This window comes from Colletotrichum lupini, chromosome 3 (assembly GCF_023278565.1).
Source record: "Colletotrichum lupini chromosome 3, complete sequence".
In the NCBI taxonomy this organism is placed as follows: Eukaryota; Fungi; Ascomycota; class Sordariomycetes; order Glomerellales; family Glomerellaceae; genus Colletotrichum; species Colletotrichum lupini.
The window spans coordinates 493,846-514,243 of NC_064676.1; the positions used below are offsets into that span (position 1 = coordinate 493,846).

The window sequence follows — 20,398 nt, forward strand, 5'->3', positions numbered from 1 at the left end:
TGAGATTCAGGATACGACCTCGCACTTTTGTTACGCGGTGATTTGTGAATACGACGTTCCCCTCTTTCTTCATCGCTTCGGCCGAGGCTGGCGAGGGACGATTTCGCCTTTGAATAAATGCAGGCAACCACCGTCAGGCATTAGAGGAGCGAGGTGGAGCTATTGTCTGTGTTGAGCACTAGCGGGTTGGTGTGAATGAATCGTAGAAAGTCCACCAGCGACTCGGATTGAGTCCTGACCCCTTGGCGACCAAGTAGTGATTTCCGAATGTTACCTGGTGTACAGGGTTGAAGAAAAACAGAGTTTGCTGTGCCGCATTGGCGCAGGACGAATTTGCAGACAATCATGCAGAGAGGAAACCCCCTTAAGACGGCAAATATCCCCTCAAAGATTCGCTCTCCAATTTCTGGAGTCTGGCGGTGTCTTCTATGGGTTGCAATGAGGAATGCGTTTGGGGCTATGGGAAAAGTCGTACGATTTCTCTCTGCCCGATTTTGACATGTCGGTTGGACATGTCTTTGGTAGATGTGACCGATTTGATGGTTCATCTACCTGTACAGTCTGATTTGATCTTACTTAGTCGACGAATTATGAGACATCAGCAAGATCGCAAAGATAAACTCAACGTCTTCCCCAGAGGCACGGCTCGCTATCCACATCCCTTATTATGTGGATAAAGGGCAGTTCGTTCGCAAATCCCTCAGTCCTGCCCGCCATTACACCAAACCCCAAGATCACTTTTCGGGGATCCCTGGACTCTGTGGTGGGGATTTACTAACGCGGACAGCCGGAATTTCGTTGCGGACAAGGTACGCAGTGGAGCGGCGGTGCTCGGAAGAGGACAAAGCGTGCAGAAGATTCACCGGGGGGGCCATGTTCCATATGAATGATCTCCAGCTCCCGACACTCTCTTCGCCACCATACCTTTCGAAGGAAGACAGACACTGATAGGTACGGATAGACTACAAATAGACGGGGCTTATTCAGCTTGGCTTAAAGTTGGGAGACGCCTCAGCCGCTATCCAGCGCCATCTCAAGAGACGAACCCGTCCAAAGGTGCGGTAGACTTTTGCCCACAGACAATGGTCTTAAATCGTTAGTGTCGGCGGTGCGGCGCCGGCACTCGGGAGAGAACGTCTAGAAGAAGTTGTTACCACGGTCTTGGAGACACCAGCCAGCCTGCTACAGTACTTGCGCAGTTTTGCAATGCCGATGCTGTTAATGTCCCGCCGTTGTAACCTCCGGCGCGGGGTTTTAACGACTCTCGCCACCAACGTTGCTCTAGTCTACTTCCCCCCCCGAACACCTTGGCCAAACAGACATCCAGATTTGTGTAAGCGAGCCCGAGCCCCGGCACAATTCCTGCCCGGGGGCGGACCCAAGATCCCTTCTCGACCAAATTGGCTCTTCCTCCTTGAGTCTCTCACCCTCGTAATTTGGTGAGATGTCGTGGCCTCTGCCGCTATCGAATGCAAGGTCTCCGCCACGACTGCGAGAACGGCCGGGATATGTCGGCGGGCTCAGGTAGGCAGTATCAACTGTGGACTATCGACAACGAGCAGTACGGTAGTGGGAATATATCGCACTTGTTATCAAACCATACGCGGAGTGTCACCGGTGTGTAAAGGAAGGATAGCAAGATGCAACGCTTCCACGTGGATGTTATAAATCCCGTGGTGTACTGCTCGTTTCTGCACGCTCGCCTCTTTCCCGCCGCACCGCCAGCCACAAACCCGGTGATCAACCATTGGAGGTTCCTGTCTGACAAGCACGCAAACCCGTTCCTTGTCGCGCCCTCTGTCCAATCTTTTACACCTTCAGTCTGAAGTTCTCAACCCCCAAATCTCTTGGCACACAATATGTCGCGACTCAGCCAGGCCCTCCTCCTGGCCGCTGCCCTCCCTCTGGCGTACGCTCAGACCATTGTGGTTGACGATGCAGTAATCGGTATGTTGATCTCGCATTTTGACTTTCCACATGTGAACCCTCAGGGGTTCACATGCGAGTGCTCTGCGACTTGTATCATGACTAACCTCTCGCTCATATTGTAGAAGCCAACAAGTCCACAGTGGCCCCGGCCGCTGAACCCGTCGTCGTTGCCGCTTCCACTGATCTCTTGAAAGAGGAGAGCGTTCAGCTGACGGACGCCGTTCTGGCCAACCTCACGGACCTCTCCCTCTCCAACATCTCCCTATTTGACTTTGACACCACTGCCGCCGGGGAGAAGCGTTCCGGAACGGCCCGCACCTTCAACAAGTGCAAAACTTATCCCGGGGATCTCCTCTGGCCAAACAAGGCAGTATGGAGCGTCTTCAACCTCCTTACCGGATTTGCCGTCACCGAGACAGTGCCTATTGGCGCTTCTTGCTTTGATGACTTTGGCAACTATGATGCCACTCGCTGCCAGTACATCACTAACCAGTGGACCAACTCTACGATCCAGTAAGCCAAAGCCTCTTTTCCCCTACGTTTTGATTCCAATATGCTAATCAGATATGAAGTGCCGAGGATCCAACCTCAGTCATGAGCCCTCTGTACCAGGGCCTGACTTGCATGCCGCCCTCAGTCGACAACAGCTCCGCCGGCACCTGCACCGTCGGTGGCTTCCCCTCGTACGTCGTCAAGGCCACGAATGTGGCACAGATCCAGCTCGCAGTCAACTTTGCCCGCAACCTCAACATTCGTCTTGTGGTCAAGAACACTGGCCATGACTTCAACGGTCGCTCTTCCGGATCCGGTGCCCTCTCGGTCTGGACCCACCACCTCAAGAGCATCAACTTCTATCAGACCTACACCAGTTCCTCTTACTCTGGCCCCGCTATCAAGGTTGGTGCCGGCGTTCAGGGCTTCGAGTTGTATGAAGCAGCTGAGAAGTTCGGTGTTACTGCCGTCGGAGGCGAGGGCATGACTGTCGGCTATGCTGGAGGCTACCTTGCTGGTGGTGGTCACTCACCGCTGTCGCCCAAGTACGGCATTGCTGCTGACTCGGTAAGAATGCTTCTTCATATGTTCTACACGAAGCTAGTTTACTGATGTTATATTTCTCCAGGTCTTGAGCATCGATGTCGTCACTCCTGATGGACGCTTCGTTACTGCGAACGAGAAGCAGAACACTGAGCTGTTCTGGGCTCTTCGAGGCGGCGGTGGAAGTAAGTTGAGCCTTTCACCATCAAAGGAAAAACAGGCTGACCATTCATAAGACACCTATGGTGTCGTTACCTCATACGTCGTCAGAGCCTACCCCAAGATCGACACCATCGCCGTCATGACCTTCAGCTTCAGCACCAGTGCGACCGTCAGCCACGAAGCCTTCTGGGCTGGCGTCAAGGCCTACTGGGAGGGACTTCCCACCTGGAACGCGGCCGGCAACTACGAGTACTGGAACATCTTCCACACCGGCCCCAATGCCCTCACCTTCACCATGCTCCCCTGGTTCGCTCCCAACATGACTCTCGTCCAACTCAAGGAGCTCACCGCTCCGCTGTTCGCCAAGTGGACGGAGCTGGGCATCACCGTCGATCCCGTTTACACCGAGCATAAGAGCTTCCTCCCCGCCTGGAAGGCTGGATTCCCCAAGGAGTCCGTCGGCGGCACAGCCGCCAAGACGGCGTGCCGTCTCTTCCCTACTGAGAACTTTTCCGATGCCACCAAGTTCAACGCTACCTTTGAGGCTATCAAGGGTCTCAGCGACAAGGGCGGTCAGATCATTGGCTTCGGCATCACCGGCGGCCCCGGCCCTTACCCCGACAACGCCGTCAACCCGGCGTGGCGCGGTGCTGCCATGTTTGCCATTTCAGTCATGGGCTGGGACGTTGGCACGCCCGCTGAGGTTGTCGCTGAGAAGTCGAAGCTGTTGACTAACGAGTGGATGAAGCCGTGGCGGGATGTTACTCCCGGCGGTGGCGGATATGCCAGCGAGGGTGACGTGACTGAGCCTGACTTCCAGCAGTCATTCTACGGTACCGAGAAGTACGCCCGCCTTCTCGCATTCAAGCAAAAGATTGACCCCACTGGTGTTTTTTATGCCAACTTGGGTGTCGGCAGCGAGAGTTGGTACGTCACGCGCCAGCTTGATGGCTTCCCGACTCAGAATGGCCGTTTGTGTCGCGTTTGAGTGGATGGTGGCAGTTGTCCAGACGTAGATGTGCATCAACTAGATAATGTGTGTAGTGAATAGATGAGATGACAATCATTAAGAGAAACTCGACACGTGATCAGAAGAATATGGAAAACGTTTTCGAATTAGTTTTGCGGTTTTCAGTGACTATTCCGTCTTCTTGAATCAGGGATACCGCAAAATGAATAGATCGACCGGCAACTCGAGCTCCAGAAATAGACATAGGTATCCACTTGCGTGTCCAATCAATTTTCTTGTTATCCTCGCTTTGCTTCACTAATCCGTTGAGCCTAGATGTACTAAAAAGACTGCAAGGCAGAGTTTGTAACATTCATGTTGTAAGAAGATCTCCTCCGGCTAGGTAGGCATTGATATCAACCAATAGAGTGTTGAAGGAATTGTCTCACATTATTTAAGTGATGGCAGTCATCTTAGCATCCAGGAATGGCTAGTATCTCCGCAGGTAGGGTCTCCAACGCATCTTTCGTGTTAGCTTCTATAGTGGCCCGATAAGAGCATGAAGATGAATGAGGGATACGCGTAGGTCTCGTAGAATGTGACGACTGCATCCATCTCGCTCACAGAACGGTCGTTGCTCGTCCCGCTGCGGAGACTGATAGTAAAAGGAAAGCCCCTTGTCTAATCGACATGCTAGCTTCTATATGCTTTATTCACGAACTCTCTAGTAAGAAAAGAGAACTATTAATCGTTGCCCCTGATTAATTGTCAAAACAGCGTCTCTAGGGCAAAAACTAGCAGGGAGCCTTGGGGTTCGCCTAATTCGATCTCAAATATTGAAATAACACCCCTCCCATACCCAAGTACGATGACCGTTGGCAAAGCCACAATACTTGACAAGCAAACTGATTGGATTATAGTCCGCTTTCAATCCGTTCTATAGGTCTAGCCCCCGCAGTTCTTTTGGGCTAAATTCACTCTGCTTCCTCTTTGGCGGTCTACCAGGCCGGGATAGGGGGGGACCTGAGCTGCGCCTACGAGACATGTTAATCCGGATTATCTCGTCCGAACGCCAATTAGGGCACATCTTCTTGGCCCCCCCTGTGATTCGAAGCGGTGTGTCTTCCCACACGGTCAGACTGGCACTCATCGTTGGTGTAGCCGGGCCTGCAGACCAGTGAGACCACACGCAGGCGTTCGTATCCGTCAATGGTTGGGTGGAATGCCATTATCCCGAAGCAAGCCTATCACAATAATGATCTTCACTTGATTGATGCCGTTGTCTGCCTGAGGGCTGCGTGCCATGGTCGATGCCGCTGTGGACAGCGTCGATGAAAACACGCCATATGACGAGGAACTGGCGTCAGTTTGGGGGTATGCCGGACAAGTCCGAGTCCTATGAGAATGAGCTGTACTGTCATTGATGAGATTTCAATTCCTTAAAGTACTAAGCAACGACTGTATCGGGCCGTTGGCCACTCTTGCCGAAGCTGTCAAAGTTGACTGACGATCTTTACCACCTCTCGAAGGTGCATCCTTCTAGAAGCTATGCTGGTGGCTTTTCTTTTTCTTCGTCGTAGCATCAATCGAAGCATGGAAGGACAGAATGTTCTAGTGTGTTGTTACTATTCAGTAATGGATCCTGATGGCTGCCACTAGGTAGACGTCAGCTCCTGATTTCCTTTGCAGATCGTAGTCCCCAGGACTGCCGAGCTGATGTGGAGATCACATATGACGCAGCATTGAGGAATCGATACAAAAACTCGATGAACTGGTATTGTATTGAACTCATGGAGCTCTGTGGGGTTTGAAAACTATGACGGAGCTGTGATGATGGCAGACTTATGTCACAATGGTCACTGTCCAAATGCGCAGAGATGTCAGTCATGTAGATGACGACGATCAAAAGACTATTGTACCGTATTCGCAAAGTTCCAGCCTTATGCGAGAGCATGAATGAGGTTTTCTTTTGGCAGGAGAGAAGACTGTGCGATTATCCGGGGAATATTTCTAGCTCACCCTTACTGTAGATGCTCCTTCTCAGGGTCACGCTTGCAGCAAGCTACCGTGGTTTCCTTGAACCCGATGTATTCAGTACACTCATAGAACATGTAAACATTGCTACTTGAATTTCGCCCCCAGATTCTATTAGTAGACCCTAGATAAACCATCGCAATATCTATGTCACTTCTGAAATTTCATCCAGCTTTCGCCGTCACAATTGCCACTCCTCACAAAAAGACCGGCAATATCTATGGCATCACTATTCCGTACTGCGTCATCCCCAACTGAGGTGGTTGGGTAAATTAATTTCCGGGGAGACCTTCCAATCAAATCGCATCGCTTGGAACAACCCGGAGTCCAATGTTAGATGAGCACAGCGCAAGCTGCGTGAAGGGCGCGCCACGCGACGGTGTAGATGAAAACAATGTGCTTCATGGATCTACCTAGACTAAGTGCTACTAATTGCTTCATAATTTGAACGGAAAATGGCAGTTGAGGAGATTTGGACGAAGCCTTTCCAAAACATTAGTATGCCAAAGAGGTTTGAGGGTCAGACTAGCAAATGGCAATATCCGTTTCTTACTTAGTTATGAGGACGTAAGTAGGCGTCACCCCAAGTGACGTTTCTCAGCAAGATCTCGCCACTTTGAGGCGTGAGAAAAGCTAAAGGGTTAAATTATCGCCAGGAACTCTGAGTCCTCTTCCAGATGGAGGGACGTCTGTCATGCTGAAGACTTATGCAGAGAGATGCATGCTTCTGAAATGGTGTGGGCAAGGCATCGCAGTCTGTTGAGCGAATCAAAGAGGAACATATCACCCTAAGGATTTATCATTTTATGACTTAGCGCCTATCCCCTGTCTAGCGCTTTTCTCGTTTCTCTCGGTGTTGCCGGTCTACAATTCCTTGGTACTGTACAGTAGTCTCGCATGATCTGCCAAAGGATGCCGGCACCGGGGGGGCAGCCCAATTGCACACGGAAGCAACTATCAGACCGCCAACTGTTTTTCTTTTTCCTCGATGCCAGTGATGATAAGCCAGTGCGCCCCGTCCAATACCGCTGTGAGGTGTACAGCCGATCACATGCGTTAGAAACGGCGGGGAGCTGTGGCGTGATGTTCGAGGGCCTCGACGCTCAGTGTGGACGGACAATCCGAAAGCCCGCTTGAACCATTCATATTCTTGCCAGAGCCTCAAGGTTACCTGTGGGGATATTAATTGGCGTCCCGTCCAAATGTTCAACGGATCTCGACGCCAAGCGCTATCCGTTATAATTTCGACATCAATCATACATCTTGAACCCAATATCCTTTCGCCTAGCACAACCTTGCCTAGCATAACATTGGGACAGTACCTTCAACTCGGACATTGCGATGACTGCCATATCACCAGGAGTCGCCCTAGCCATGGATACGCTGATCAAGAGAGAGGATGAAGGGATTTGGTATCACAGCCCGTTCGCTGCAAAGCTTTGCAGTTGCATCATCGAAATCACAACAGCTTGTGTACTATCCAGCTTCATCACACTGCGTGCAATGAGAGTCAGGAGGAAGGGCTGGCAAAACTTGCCGTGGATCATCTGGCTCGTTTTTCTCATTTACGGAACATCTCTGGCATATTCAGTCTCTGCCCTCATCATGCAGTTTGTGGTCGGAAATGGTACGAGCAAAGCAACATGTAGAGCAACAGCACTGCTATGCCCGATTATCTACATGGGAAGCAAGGTAAGAGTTGCTCATCAATATTATGATGGATCTTAGCATGCTAAATAAAGAACCTAGATCGTGGGTGCCTATTTTCAAACGAGTTTAATTCCTCTAGTAACATATTATTTCAGTTCATCTTCCTGTTTCTTGTTGATCGCGCAGTGAGTACACACTAAAGAAAGGCAAATGCCCGAACCCATGCTGAGTCTTGCCGAAGCACGTCATTCGCAGCACCAAGAAAGCAAGGCTGAGGTCTAAGCTATATCTCTGGAACATTTTCCTGGTCATCGGTGGGTTGACCCAACCATGTTTTGCCTCCCTCGGAGCTTCCTGCTTCTGAGGTTCTCCTGCATTTTGGTTGATTTCTAGTGCTAGGCATCTACGGCACGATTAGCAGCTACAACATTGCAGAGTAAGTTTCTTTCCGTAAACACACCATAGGCCAGTAACCAATTCTTCCACCTTAGTACCGTCTGGGATTTGTATGGTGGTGGTTGTCGCATCTACTTTCGATGGCAATCAATGATACCACTCATTGCAATAGATCCACTCGCAACTGTAAGGGATTGCCCTGCCGGAGCTCACGGTACAAGTGCTTATCATTCTTCTAGGTATATTACCTGACGATTCTGTTCTTGCAGCCACTTTGTAGTAAGTCAAGCTTTGCGTTCACTGACGTCCTTTAACCGGTCATCAGGGACATATTCGCTGCGGTGGCTACCCTCCACCACAGGTTTCCGTTACTTCCATCCCGTCGCTCATTCCCACAACCCCCCGAACCGTAGGCTTCGACAACTAGCGAAGAGAACCATTATCGCATCGATAGCCACGATGGGCAGCAGTCTACTGTAAGTATTTCAAATATAAGACGACTCCTCGAGGTGATGAAATGCTAACATCACATAGTAACTGCATCACCATAGTGGATTTGCGGGGTGAGGTTGCGTGGCTATGCATGATGTGTTGCACAAGCGACAGTAAGCCCTTGAAGTTTGTTCCTACTGGTTGGAATTAATCTGACTGATCATTGTTTCAGTTCTATTTTCAGCCATCGTCATTCACTGGATGATGAACAGCAGCAGTACAGGCACCCGTGAGGCCACGGAGGAATCCGGTACCAAGACCTCTACCAGAGCGCTGTGTCAGCAGCGGCCTTCTCCTCCTGGCGTCGCCTCCCCTCGCCCGATTCACGTGTTGTCTAGCCTGCGAAGTCATTATTCGGCAGGAGTGTAAGGTTTGACGACGGGTAGTGTGAAGCATGGAGATGCATATGCACTTGCTTCCCGAAAGTAATCAGATTCGATTGGATCAAGCGCGTAGATGTCATGCCAAATGGCTGGAGGGACTTTGCTATCTTTAATTCTGCCTAGGTCGTCCTGTATCATGAGCATACCACAAAGTATAGACACTTCTCGCATCTCGTCTTACGATCGAGGGCTGAACGTTCTGTTGACTCGCGAGTCCAACATTTGTCTATCTTCCTATAACTTACAGCCGTGCCTTCTCCTCTGCCAAGGGTAGGTACTGCAACACCCATCTAATGTTTTCCAGGCCGATATACCACCTTATCCCTAAGCAACCTGGGCGTATCCGGATCGTGACTCGGCAGCACAACGACATCGTGGCTCCGAGCATACGCCTTAATCTTCTTTAAACTCTCAAATGCCGCCACAGGATCACTATTCGCACCATCCGGCTCTTCCTTATCCAAAACACTAATTGCATACGTCGCATCTCCCGTCAGCAAATACCTCGTCTTACTCCCATCGTCGTTGTCCCCCACCACAATCAACGAGATGTGACCCGGCACGTGGCCCGGCGTATCGACCGCGACAATCGTGCCGCCCGGCGCAAGCTCACACGACCGACCCCAAGGCCCGACAGTGCGCTTTTCCTCAAAATCAAGGATCCGCGGCTCGAAATTCTTGGGCCACCGGTCCGGCGTGCACCCTTGCATAGCAGCATAGACTGGATGCTTCCCGAATGCATCCCAGTGTTCTCCGCCGACGTAGATGGGCACATCGGGCGCCTCGACAGTAAGAACCTCCAGTCCGCCGGCGTGATCGTGGTATAGGTGGCTAATGATGATAAACTGCAGATCCGTTGGCTCGATGCCGCGTTTCCGGAGCTGCTTGACGATGCCGTCCTCCTTTGTAACTTCTAGCTTGTTGAGGATGCCCGGCACCGGGTTCCAGCAGGGGAAGTAGCCCGGTTCGGTGCAGTGTGTTGACACGCCCGTGTCGAAGAGGATGGGACCCTTGGGATGGTGAATGAGGAATGCACCAAGGGGCATGGGACCAATCCAGTCGCCGGTGAAGGAGCGGAGGAAGCGGAGAGCGATATTGCGGTTCTCTATGGGTTGGCCTTGCATCCCGGTATGCATCCAGACGTTGCCGGTGGTGATGAACTCGAGCGAGATCTTGTCCGTGGGCGCCATGATGGCAGCTTTTTTTTACGTCGCTTTCTGGGATGTTTGCGTGCTCTTTCCGTGCTTTTCTTCGACTCTTCGGCTCTTCGTTGATACCGAGCTAGGTAGTGCTGTTCTCTACTTTACGACAGCTGCGATTGATGACGGCTTCCAAAATTTCGGGTCGATTGTCAGTCGAGGGGTAAAAAGCACTGGACTTGGGCTAACCAACGTTCGTTTGGCCACGGGGGATTCTTTAAGAATGGTCCCATCAGCTCCATTATGCAGGCACCCGTTTCCCGGCTCGGTGCAAGAATTCCTGTGGCCGTATTCTGGCCAATTATGAGCATTCCGATAAGCATTCAGCTCCGCCAGCCGCAGTCCGCCCCCAGTGCGAAGATGTCAGCAATGAGCATCCCTGGCAACCGCAGGACCCCTTGCTGGAAGAGGCGCATTCCAGTCAGCCTCGAAATCCATCAGCCAGCAGTTCCCGTGTGTGAGTGTGAGATATTACTCATGTATCTAGACGATGAGTGTGTTGAGAATTGACGGATGATTGATCCCGAAAACATGGTTATGGGGTCGACCCGGCGATGCGGCACACTAGCAGGGATGCAGATGACCATAGACATTCGGACGATCGGACAGACTTATCTTTGACTGGCTTCTACCCTCGATCTTTGTGTATTGTCTGTCGTTGAGCCGCCTCATCTGGATGCATATGTTCAATCTTTCACCAGCATTTGTTCCTGAAGTTGAATCACAATGCCAGGATCTGAAGATCTTGCCCACAGAAACCACCGAGCGAAAAATAGATGAATACGCTTGGTACACGGTGGGAAAAGATCTCTTCCCTCACGATTCATTTCGAGGTTCTCAAGTCAATTCGATTCTATCGCAGGTCTAGCTCCATTCAAATCCGGTCATCCGGCTACAGTTGCGCTTGTTTCAATTTTCTTATGGTACGAGATCGGCCGTTTAGCATGGAAACGTGTGTCCATGACACCATCCGCCTTGCTTTTGAAGCGGAAAGTACTCATCATGACCAAAACTTATATGGAGGTGCCAGAGTAACCTACAACATGTTTCTCGGCCGACATTTGCACTGCGCTATAGAGAAAAGCACACAGATATTCGAATTCCAGGTCCAGCCTGAGCTTCTGGGAAAGCGGCCAACTTTCGGTCTAGCTCTGGTCACCCCTCCGGTCACCGGACCCGTACCGAGTCGCAGACCGACCTGGCCACCGATTCACCGATTCACCGAGGTGAGTCGAACCGATAGGGATTTCTTATTCCCGTAATGCCGCAGCGCATCGCAGCTCGCCCTGCAATCTGCTTTTAAGCTCCCTACGGACCCTACCCCAGTTTCAACCTTTTTAAGTAACCAAATTTCCGAACGCGAATTCCCACCCAGGCATCGCGACAAGCATCTAGACCAGGCTATCGACCTCGTCTGCTTAATAAGAAATATGAACAAGATGAGAGCACAGATGACACCATAGACACTAACGGAAAACCATCACCAACCCCCCAGCTGTCCCCTTCTCATATCGGAAGCCTTGACTGGCCCTCTCTCCCATGACAAGCTTTTGCGCTAACAGCGCGCAACACAAGTACGGAGTAATTTGCACAGATGCCTCGACTCGCGCTCTTCGTTTAAGCTTTGCCAACCCTCAGGATGACCCCTGCCGTGATTCCCCAAAAGCTTGGAGACACCTTCAGACGTTGCACCGAGAACAATTTGCACCAATAAGCAGACTGCAGTCTCCTCGGGTAGGACGGCCATGTTCATCTGATCAAAAACCCTTTGGAAATCCGGTTAGCCGTCTTTTAAACGAGTTCAACAAATCTAGCTTCCGCCCCCTCCACTCAGTACGGCGCAAGCAGCCCAAAAACAAGTGCCGGCATCCCGTCTTGGGCCCGCGTGGGCGAACTTTCCACTGCATCGGGGCAGTCATTCTGGAAGAATGGAACATCAGGAACAAGGCACACACTGCACGGCGCGAATGGTTCCGTCGTCACAACTTCTCTTGAGCCAGCCTACAAGCGCTCCCGTCGGCTGACCCGTTCGAAAGGGGAAGAAGTTCTGCACTTCAACGTGGGGTTAGACTCAGCTTAGTCACTTTTTCTCTTCGACCTAACTTCACTTCCTCGCGCCATCTTTCCCACGAGGCACCAGACACCTCAACTCGGGCCACAAGAGGGGACGAGTTACTGCTCTCTTCCTCATTAATCTCACCAGTACTCAACTTACTGTGTACGGCGACTCGGGTCGTATTTAGTCGCCGAAAAGGGCAAGGCTTCTCCGCTGGGAACATCCCAGCTTGGAAGCTCCATACTCCGCCCTCAGTCCGCGTGGTCGGTGGTCCAACTCCCAGTGCTCCACGATGTTGAGGACGGGCCACCTCAACGACGAGAGCCCGCGATTGGCGGAGATTTCCCTTGCTCGACGACGGACGTCGTGAAACACGAAAGACAGAGCCCCCCCTCCCCTCCAACGCCCCTTTCTAGCACACAGCAACCACTGAACCAGATTAATTGTATTGCGCCATCGGTTAGCCGTAAGTGGAGAGGAGTGAGGGATGTCTATGGTTTGGACGCTTTACACCATCTGAGTGGCTCGGTTCCTGTCCAGTAGCAATGTTGTGAGAATGCTCTAACAATCAGACGGACTACGTATACTCAATGACAGTCAATCTGAGCAGTCTTTCACTTGTGATCCGTCCATGTAGCAGACGCCAGAGAGATGAGCCAGCGACGGAAATTCGAGGAATGCAGCCACCAGGCCCCTTTCGAAACGAAGCAGCACCGCCGTCCTCCGTGTGCGGGGCGGAGAGGAGCCCCGATGTGACCTCAAGTGCCGCTGCGAGCCTGCGGCTCGTCTGATTGCTGGTCTTTTCCTTGCCTTGCAGCCGCTCGCTAACGTAAAAGTCTACTCTATATGGCACACCACGAGGACCGGCCCCCCGGTGGTCTACCGCTGGAGCAATCCGCCGCTTTCCCGTTATTGTGGTCTCGCCCAGGACTCGACCGAGATGGGGAGGACCCGGTCACCCGGACGAGTGGAAACCACCCTCGTCGAGTTTAACTGGTGTTCTTCCACATTGGCGATATTGAGGAGGCTAACAGGCGATCGTTGGAAACAAATGAACCGGGGTCGAGGGGTTGCACTAGACTCTAGTTAATATTGGCTGGAAGATGGGATTTCCCACGTATCCCGGCCCTGACGGAAAGCTTGTCAAGAGTCACTTAAGAGTCGCTCTCCTATAAGCTATAAGGCACAGCTTCCTTCCCCCAGTCTGAAGCCTTCCACCCTATCTTCTCACGAGACACATACACATCCCTTCGCTCGTTCCGGAGAACCCTGTCACTCTTTACCTTACCCACAGTCCTTCTCTCAAAACAAGACACGATGCGCACCAACATCGCCCTCCTCGCCGGCTTCCTCGGCCTGGCCTCCGCCCTCCCCACCGACGCCGAGTCCGTCGAGAAGCGCCAGACCGTCCCGACGATCTACCTCTGCGGCGACAGCACCACAGCTAAGGGCGGCGGCGGCTCCGGCACCGAGGGCTGGGGCCAGTTCCTGCAGTACTCCTTCTCGACCAGTAAAGCTAAGGTCGACAACCGCGCCATTGGCGGCCGCAGCGCACGTTCCTACACCCGCGAGGGCCGCTTCGATACCGTGGCTGGGCTCGTCAAGTCAGGCGACTGGGTCGTCATTGAGTTTGGTCACAATGACGGCGGCTCGCTTACGCCTACCGACAACGGACGGACGGATTGCTTTGGTGATGGTGCACAGACTTGCTCGACTACCTACAAGTGAGTATTTGCTGGTTTAATAGGGTTCGTGATGATGAAGACGATGCTGACTGTTGTGAAGTGGTGTTGCGGAGACTGTTCTCACGTACCCTGCGTACCTCAAGAATGCCGCCAAGAAGTTCAACGCTGCTGGTGCCAAGGTATGATCACCGACTTGGATCTCTCATCTCACATGAGTATCTGGCTTACAGTCATCTCGCAGGTCATCATCGCCGCCGCGACCCCCAACAACGTCTGGGAGACTGGCACCTACAAGTTCGGATACGATCGCTTCTTCTACTACGCCTGGTAAGCCCTCAACCTTTTCATCATCCAAACAACCATCGGATTGTAGACTAACACCAATACCCAGGCTCGCCGTTGAGCAGCTCGGCGGCCCCTCCAAGGGCTACTACTTCGTCCCGCACGGCGAGTACGCCGCCCAGGCGATGAAGGGTCTCGGCGCGACCACCACCAACGCGAACTACCCCAACGACCACACTCACACCGCGCCCTTCCTTGCCGATGCTATTCACAAGTCCTTTGTCCTCGGCCTCAAGTGCGGCACCACTGCACTCGCCGCGCTTGCCAAGAACACGACTGCTTCTCTGACGTCGACCTACCTCGGCGGTTGTGTCGACACGTACAACTCCACTGTCCACGCTCTCCTGCGATAAATGCACTCTTTCTCCCCGTCCATATTTATTAAAATCTTATCTCAAGTACATAAAACTTGGATTCATGTACATACTTCAGCCCCTGGGGGCTTGTTCGGAGTCGATGGCGTATACTCCTCCGAGCTAAGCGTATATATATCACAATACACATAAGCACTTCTACTACCTCTACCGCTATCTTCACTTATAAACAGTGACTTCAAACTAATTCTTCTTCGAGCTTGTGATGATTCTACCATGATGCTTTTGCAACTACAGTCTTTTGTTATACTATCATGTGTCAGTCATTACCTTCCTTCTCCACTGCGTCTGATCGACGATCCGCCCGATCAGCATCCATGAGCTACAGGCGCTTAGAGGTGATTAACATTCCACGGCATTCATTATTGAGATTAAGACCTGATGATCTCTTCATGTCAGGGATGGGCGTTGCCCGAATATCTCATCTCGGCACCCCAGGTTTCAAACAATCTTATCAGGCCCTCAACCACTCGTATGAGTCCGACGGCTGAATGTTACATTGGTGCGCAGCTCAGAATAATTAAGGTTACGGCGCCGCCTTCTCCAAGACCATCAAACTCGGCAAATCCATGGTGAACCATCGGATCCGACATCCTACCTTAGCCCAGCATAGTCGGCGTCGGACCGCCTTGGATCCGGCGGGGGAAGCTAAACAAACTTGAACCACTCAAGGGTTCGACGTCATCACATCTTTGACGACACCATACGAAAGACTCATCAATCATCGGAGGAGGAAGCACACCAACTCAACTACGAAAAGACCAACAAACCATTGCCTTCACTCAAAACCTCACCAGCCTAATCGAAACTCAATCACCCAAGCCCGCAAAGATGGCTACCACAGAGATCCCCAAAACAATGGAAGCAATCCGCGTAACATCCTTCAACAACCCCTACGAAATCCAAACAATCCCCGTTCCCTCTCCCACCTCTCTAGCCCCTCACGACCTCCTCGTCAAAATCGCAGTCGCATCCTACTGCCACACAGACAGCATGGTCTCCTCCGGCATCTTCGCCACATCCCTCCCCTGCACCGCATCCCACGAAGGCTCCGGCACCGTCGTCGCTGTCGGCTCGGCGTCCGCGTCCTCAGACTTCAACTTCAAAGTAGGCGATAGAGTCATGTGCGGTCTCCCGCTTCACCCGTGCGGCTCCTGCTTCGACTGTACTTCTGCACCAGAGACCTTTCGGCAGTATTGCAGCCGCATCGAGGGCCACGTCGGGGTCCATGTGGACGGGTGCTTTGCGGAGTATGTCAAGGTCGACGCGCGATCTACCGTGCCGATCCCAGATGCCGTCTCGTTCCTCAGTGCCGCGCCGCTGGCGTGTGCTGGACGGACGGTCTGGAGGGGTGTGGTGCAGGCTGGGCTGAAGGAGGGCCAGTGGCTTGCGATCCTGGGGTCAGGAGGCGGGCTAGGTCATTTGGGGATTCAGATTGCCAAGGCTTTGGGCTTGCGCGTCATTGGCATCGATGCGCGGGACGAGGGGTTGGAGTTGACGAGGACGAGCGGCGCGGATGTGGTTCTTGACGCGAGGAAGAAGAAGGAAGATGTTGTGAGGGAAGCGAAGGATGCTGCGAATGGAGGGGAGGGTGTGTAGCCACGCTCAACTTGTCTGATGCGGATTCGGCTGCGGCTCTAGCTTGTGCGGTGACAAAGATGCATGGGACGGTGGTGCAGATTGCGCAGCCTGATGAGGTGAAGATCCCGTTCCAGGAATTGGTATTTCGGGATGTGAGGGTGAAGGGGAGTTTGCTGTGTTCAAGGGAAGAGAGCGTTGGGTTGATGGAGCATGTTGCGAAGAATGGGATCAAGCTCAAGACGAACGTCTTTCATGGGCTGGACAAGATTCATGAGCTTGTTGAGCTTGTGCACACGGGGCAGATGAGCGGCAAGGCTGTGATTGTGGTTGACGAGCAGCAGATGAGGGATGAGAAGAAGCTCGGTGCGAAGTTTTGATGATTGAATTAACGAGATCGCAAATGACCTCGCTCTTAATGCTAATATGTATGATACAAACGCAATACCCATACGTAAATCATGACTCTGCAGAGCGGTTGTGGTTGACCACGTCCCTCCTTTCCTTATCCCAGGGGCTTCCACCACGGTTCGTCGGTGTATCAGGCGAGTGGCTCACAATCTTGGTATCGATCGGAGACTGCCTGGGTTTCTCATTACTCTTGCTGGAACTCGTAAAGAACCCTTGGATCTTGGACCCAATGCCTTCTCCCGAACTGCCACTGCTTCCAGAGGTACTAGGACCGTTACTCTTCCCGGTCAGTGCCCCCGTCAATGTACTCGACCCAGGTGTCATAGAAGGACCATGCGTCTCAATCGCCCGGGTGTTCGAGTTTGCCCTTCCTGGCCCGCCTCCAATCTCCCCAGCGTCAGAGGGGAACTTGTCCTTGGGACCCTTGGGAGTATCACGGTCGGCGCTGCTGCCGCCTCGATTGCCGGTGCTCAGCTCCGCGCCACCGGTGGCACCCGTGTTGGTGCCGATGCCTGCGCCGCCGAGGCCATTGTCGCGTTTCGCGTCGGCGGCTTTCTTGCGCTGCTCTGCGACTGCGTCGGAAGACGGGCGGGAGTTATCTGCGTTGTTTGCGATTTGTTGGGCAGGGTCGCCTGCGGTTGTAGAGGGCTTGCGGGCGTAGTAGATGCCGCCTCCTAGAAGGGCTGCTGCGCCCATTAAGGGGACTGCGTAGTTTTGACGGGACATTGTGTGAAATTTGTTCGATGTGTGAATTGTGAGTTGTGTAGTTGTGGTGATTTGAGGTAGCAAACTTCCTTCGTAGAAAAATTGATTGGTAGAAGGGTTGGTGGAGGTAAGGCAAGGGAGGTGAGAATGGATTCTGTCCAGCTTGTATCAATGAGCAAGCTCAGAGCTCAGCTTTGTTTTGCTGAGCTACCTGTGACGAGTCCATGGCATCATCCAAAGACCAGCTCTTTCGCTCCATGGTGTCTCATGCGAGGCGTAAATCGATGACAGCTTCTCATGTGGGCAATGACATCAGCATATGGTGCGAACGGTCCGCGCTTGCGGAGCTACTAGACATTCCATAACCGATCGGCAGGGACCAACTTGAATGATGAGGCCATGATTCGTCAATGGGGTTAGTCGCAGCTTAGTCGCGGCCCATTCTCCAGAGAATGAGCTAGTGAGACATTTCCATCTGTGAACTGGGGATGAGGCTTGGTTCGAGATGGTGCGGTTGTTCAAGTGGAAGAACTTCTGCTCAAGAGGCGTACTCATGTCCTACGCGACGACAAGCAACCCCATGCTCTCTGTGTGGCAAAGATCAGATCAGATCGAATCTGACGCAGTGGACCGGTGCCGATCGTCACATTGCCGGCTCCAAGTGGGCAATCTGCGGGTTCTTGGCTCCACGCTCCACCCAGGAGCTCCGGTTTCTCTCACGGACCGGCGCGGCATCGGATCGGATCAGAATTCGATGCTCTTATTCAACCAGGCGCAAGAAAATCATCACATTTTCTCTATCTCTGGGTATCGCCAGTAATCGACTCAGGCCCCTCTCTTCAACCCGACACCCTGCTCCTCCATCCAACTCTTCCTCATTCCCAGTCGTCTCCTCAACACCATACACCCAGCCCCCGCAACTGAAGCCGCGAAACAAAGCGCCTGCAAAATCACAAAGCCCGTCCCAAACCGCCCATTGACATCCCCCTCCAGACCCCTCGGCCGGTTAACGTATTCCTTCAGCAGCATCCCGTTCCCTCCCAACGTAAACGCCGGCAAAAACGCCGCAGCCGGCAACATAAACCAGCACCACCCGCGATACCGATCCCAAAACACCGGCGGCAACGCCTCAATCTCCGCCCTCGTCCCGCGCGGACACGGACACACGCGCTTGATACATGAGAAGTAGCACTGGCATCGCAGCCAGCTCGGCCGCACGGCGATGAGCAGCTCCGTGACGAAGAGGTAGGATACCACGACGAGCGCATATACGAGGGCGATGTTGGCTGTCGCGGTGGGGAGGATGAGCCACGAGTTGCGAAAGGCGCTGAGGAAGGGGTTGTTCTGGCAGGCGTCTTGGGCGAAGTGGTAGCATGCCCATTCGGACTCTGGGAGGCGGAGGGCGTGGGCGACGGCGCCGAAATCGTAGGGGAGGTGAGGGGATGAGTCGAGAGTGCCTGCGAGGGATTTGGATGGGTAGGTATAGGCGAAGGAGGCGGCGAATTGGTGCAATGTTACGAGGTAGGTGTTTGGGTTCGTTTGCGATGCGATGATGCCGTCGAACTGTGGGTTCGTGAGGGTCAGTCTACGTTGAAGAGCTCGCGATGATCGAGGAGAGCCTTCTGCTTACCTCCACTATAGCGAGGCTCGACAGCCCAAGACGTTGGGCACCGTTGCTGTCGCGGATTACCCAGGTGCCGGCCGTAAGAGTCAAGATCTGGACGAGAGCGACGAAGAGGGCGAAAATGAACGCCAAGACGAGCAGCAACGGGCGCATGAGATGCCGCCGACCAGGTGAGACTGGCTCTGATGGTGAATGATCCATTTCGGTGACTTTTTTACCCTCAGTCGTGGACGATCCCAATTGTCAAGCCTCTATTTCGCTGCCTGCGATGTCGTTGATGCAAAAGCCATCAACACTTGAAACCCCAGCGTTTACGACGCAGACGAAACTGTGAAGGCGCCGGTAGAACTAATAGTTTTAGCCTCAAAGGATACGGGTGATCTTAACTGATCATCTTTTGTTTGGTAGGGTCTCAGTCAGCTTCAGCTCGGGGGCTGTGCTGTGCTGCAGCGGCGGAGTTCCTCGCGTCCTAAAAATGGTCATCCCAAACAAGCGTCGGGAAGGATTCTTACTTTATTGGCCAAGTTCAACCATGCGGGTTGTATCACCATCTGTTCGAGGTGATCATGGCGCCTTCAATCAAATAGATCAAGATGTAAGTTGTGTATAAGCAGGCTCATAAGACTTGATCATCATGATCAAGATGAATGATTCGTCGCGATGTCCATGTGCGAGTGGTTCCCGCCACCGTTTTGGAGACCTCCCTGCCATTGCGCTGAGCGACCTAAATCGCCTCATTGCGGAGATCCGCTTTAGCATGTCAATGCCGCTTACATTGACTCACAAAATATGAATGGTGTTTGCCTCCCCCTCACGGATGAACTTCCCACGGCCTCGTGTTCACTCATAAAATTGATTCTACGCAACATTCAGACGACGTAGAATACCAAAAAGTTGGAATTTCATCAATACCTCGCGAGGCTTTTCAAAGTAGCACCTGTTGCTACAGCTGGGCTGCTCTCGCCAGTAAGGATCTCAATTGTCGGAACGATTCATGAGTACTTACCCAACGACGATGTATCCCGCCTCAAACGAAATATGCCCAGTCGTATCTTCTATATAATAGATCAAAATGGCTTGAGTTGTCATTAACACTTGAAGAACGGCTGGTACATTTTGCGCCAATAGAGCCATTGAACGGGGACAGGTGAGTCGTCCGGGCAGCTGTACCTTGAACCTGGTGGAGCTTTCATTTAAGCTTACTGCCAATGCGGGAACTTACAACAGGCTAAGATAGGCGTCATCCATGTGAGTTTCACAGCGTTCAATGCCTGCTAGATTGAAGCACGCCTCATGTTCGAGACTTCCTATCAATCTCGAAATGAGATGAGCATTCTCGCGATATAGCGGTATAGATAATTGGCTTTCAAGGTGTATGGTGACGCCGGCTCAAT

General features: G+C 52.5%; 9 protein-coding genes across 9 annotated transcripts; 6 read left to right on the forward strand and 3 right to left on the reverse strand.

Moving 5' to 3' along the window:
• Window positions 1-1,206: 1,206 nt before the first annotated feature.
• On the forward strand, window positions 1,207-1,443 carry CLUP02_04873 (uncharacterized protein; the record flags this gene model as incomplete). Its single annotated transcript, XM_049283883.1, has 1 exon — window positions 1,207-1,443. The coding sequence occupies one exon, from the start codon at window positions 1,207-1,209 to the stop codon at window positions 1,441-1,443; it is 237 nt and encodes a 78-aa protein (XP_049141026.1).
• Window positions 1,444-1,469: 26 nt separating this feature from the next.
• CLUP02_04874 (uncharacterized protein) lies at window positions 1,470-4,114 on the forward strand (the record flags this gene model as incomplete). Its single annotated transcript, XM_049283884.1, has 6 exons — window positions 1,470-1,561; window positions 1,829-1,947; window positions 2,052-2,442; window positions 2,502-2,988; window positions 3,050-3,149; window positions 3,237-4,114. 6 exons carry the CDS (start codon window positions 1,470-1,472, stop codon window positions 4,112-4,114), a joined length of 2,067 nt encoding a protein of 688 aa, XP_049141027.1.
• Window positions 4,115-5,927: 1,813 nt separating this feature from the next.
• Window positions 5,928-6,367, forward strand: CLUP02_04875 (uncharacterized protein; the record flags this gene model as incomplete). The annotated part of the gene is made up of 3 exons (XM_049283885.1): window positions 5,928-5,990; window positions 6,106-6,169; window positions 6,282-6,367. The coding sequence occupies 3 exons, from the start codon at window positions 5,928-5,930 to the stop codon at window positions 6,365-6,367; spliced, it is 213 nt and encodes a 70-aa protein (XP_049141028.1).
• Window positions 6,368-7,450: 1,083 nt separating this feature from the next.
• Window positions 7,451-9,016, forward strand: CLUP02_04876 (uncharacterized protein; the record flags this gene model as incomplete). The annotated part of the gene is made up of 8 exons (XM_049283886.1): window positions 7,451-7,801; window positions 7,915-7,944; window positions 8,001-8,073; window positions 8,153-8,195; window positions 8,328-8,341; window positions 8,610-8,631; window positions 8,690-8,760; window positions 8,820-9,016. 8 exons carry the CDS (start codon window positions 7,451-7,453, stop codon window positions 9,014-9,016), a joined length of 801 nt encoding a protein of 266 aa, XP_049141029.1.
• A 304-nt stretch (window positions 9,017-9,320) lies between these two features.
• CLUP02_04877 (metallo-beta-lactamase superfamily protein) lies at window positions 9,321-10,220 on the reverse strand (the record flags this gene model as incomplete). Its single annotated transcript, XM_049283887.1, has 1 exon — window positions 9,321-10,220. The coding sequence occupies one exon, from the start codon at window positions 10,218-10,220 to the stop codon at window positions 9,321-9,323; it is 900 nt and encodes a 299-aa protein (XP_049141030.1).
• Window positions 10,221-13,602: 3,382 nt separating this feature from the next.
• CLUP02_04878 (GDSL-like Lipase/Acylhydrolase) lies at window positions 13,603-14,665 on the forward strand (the record flags this gene model as incomplete). The annotated part of the gene is made up of 4 exons (XM_049283888.1): window positions 13,603-14,009; window positions 14,071-14,149; window positions 14,212-14,297; window positions 14,362-14,665. 4 exons carry the CDS (start codon window positions 13,603-13,605, stop codon window positions 14,663-14,665), a joined length of 876 nt encoding a protein of 291 aa, XP_049141031.1.
• An 852-nt stretch (window positions 14,666-15,517) lies between these two features.
• Window positions 15,518-16,644, forward strand: CLUP02_04879 (alcohol dehydrogenase GroES-like domain-containing protein; the record flags this gene model as incomplete). Its single annotated transcript, XM_049283889.1, has 2 exons — window positions 15,518-16,277; window positions 16,328-16,644. The coding sequence occupies 2 exons, from the start codon at window positions 15,518-15,520 to the stop codon at window positions 16,642-16,644; spliced, it is 1,077 nt and encodes a 358-aa protein (XP_049141032.1).
• A 79-nt stretch (window positions 16,645-16,723) lies between these two features.
• Window positions 16,724-17,401, reverse strand: CLUP02_04880 (uncharacterized protein; the record flags this gene model as incomplete). Its single annotated transcript, XM_049283890.1, has 1 exon — window positions 16,724-17,401. One exon carries the CDS (start codon window positions 17,399-17,401, stop codon window positions 16,724-16,726), a length of 678 nt encoding a protein of 225 aa, XP_049141033.1.
• An 804-nt stretch (window positions 17,402-18,205) lies between these two features.
• On the reverse strand, window positions 18,206-19,555 carry CLUP02_04881 (uncharacterized protein; the record flags this gene model as incomplete). Its single annotated transcript, XM_049283891.1, has 3 exons — window positions 18,206-18,943; window positions 19,011-19,223; window positions 19,517-19,555. 3 exons carry the CDS (start codon window positions 19,553-19,555, stop codon window positions 18,206-18,208), a joined length of 990 nt encoding a protein of 329 aa, XP_049141034.1.
• Between the last annotated feature and the right edge of the window lie 843 nt (window positions 19,556-20,398).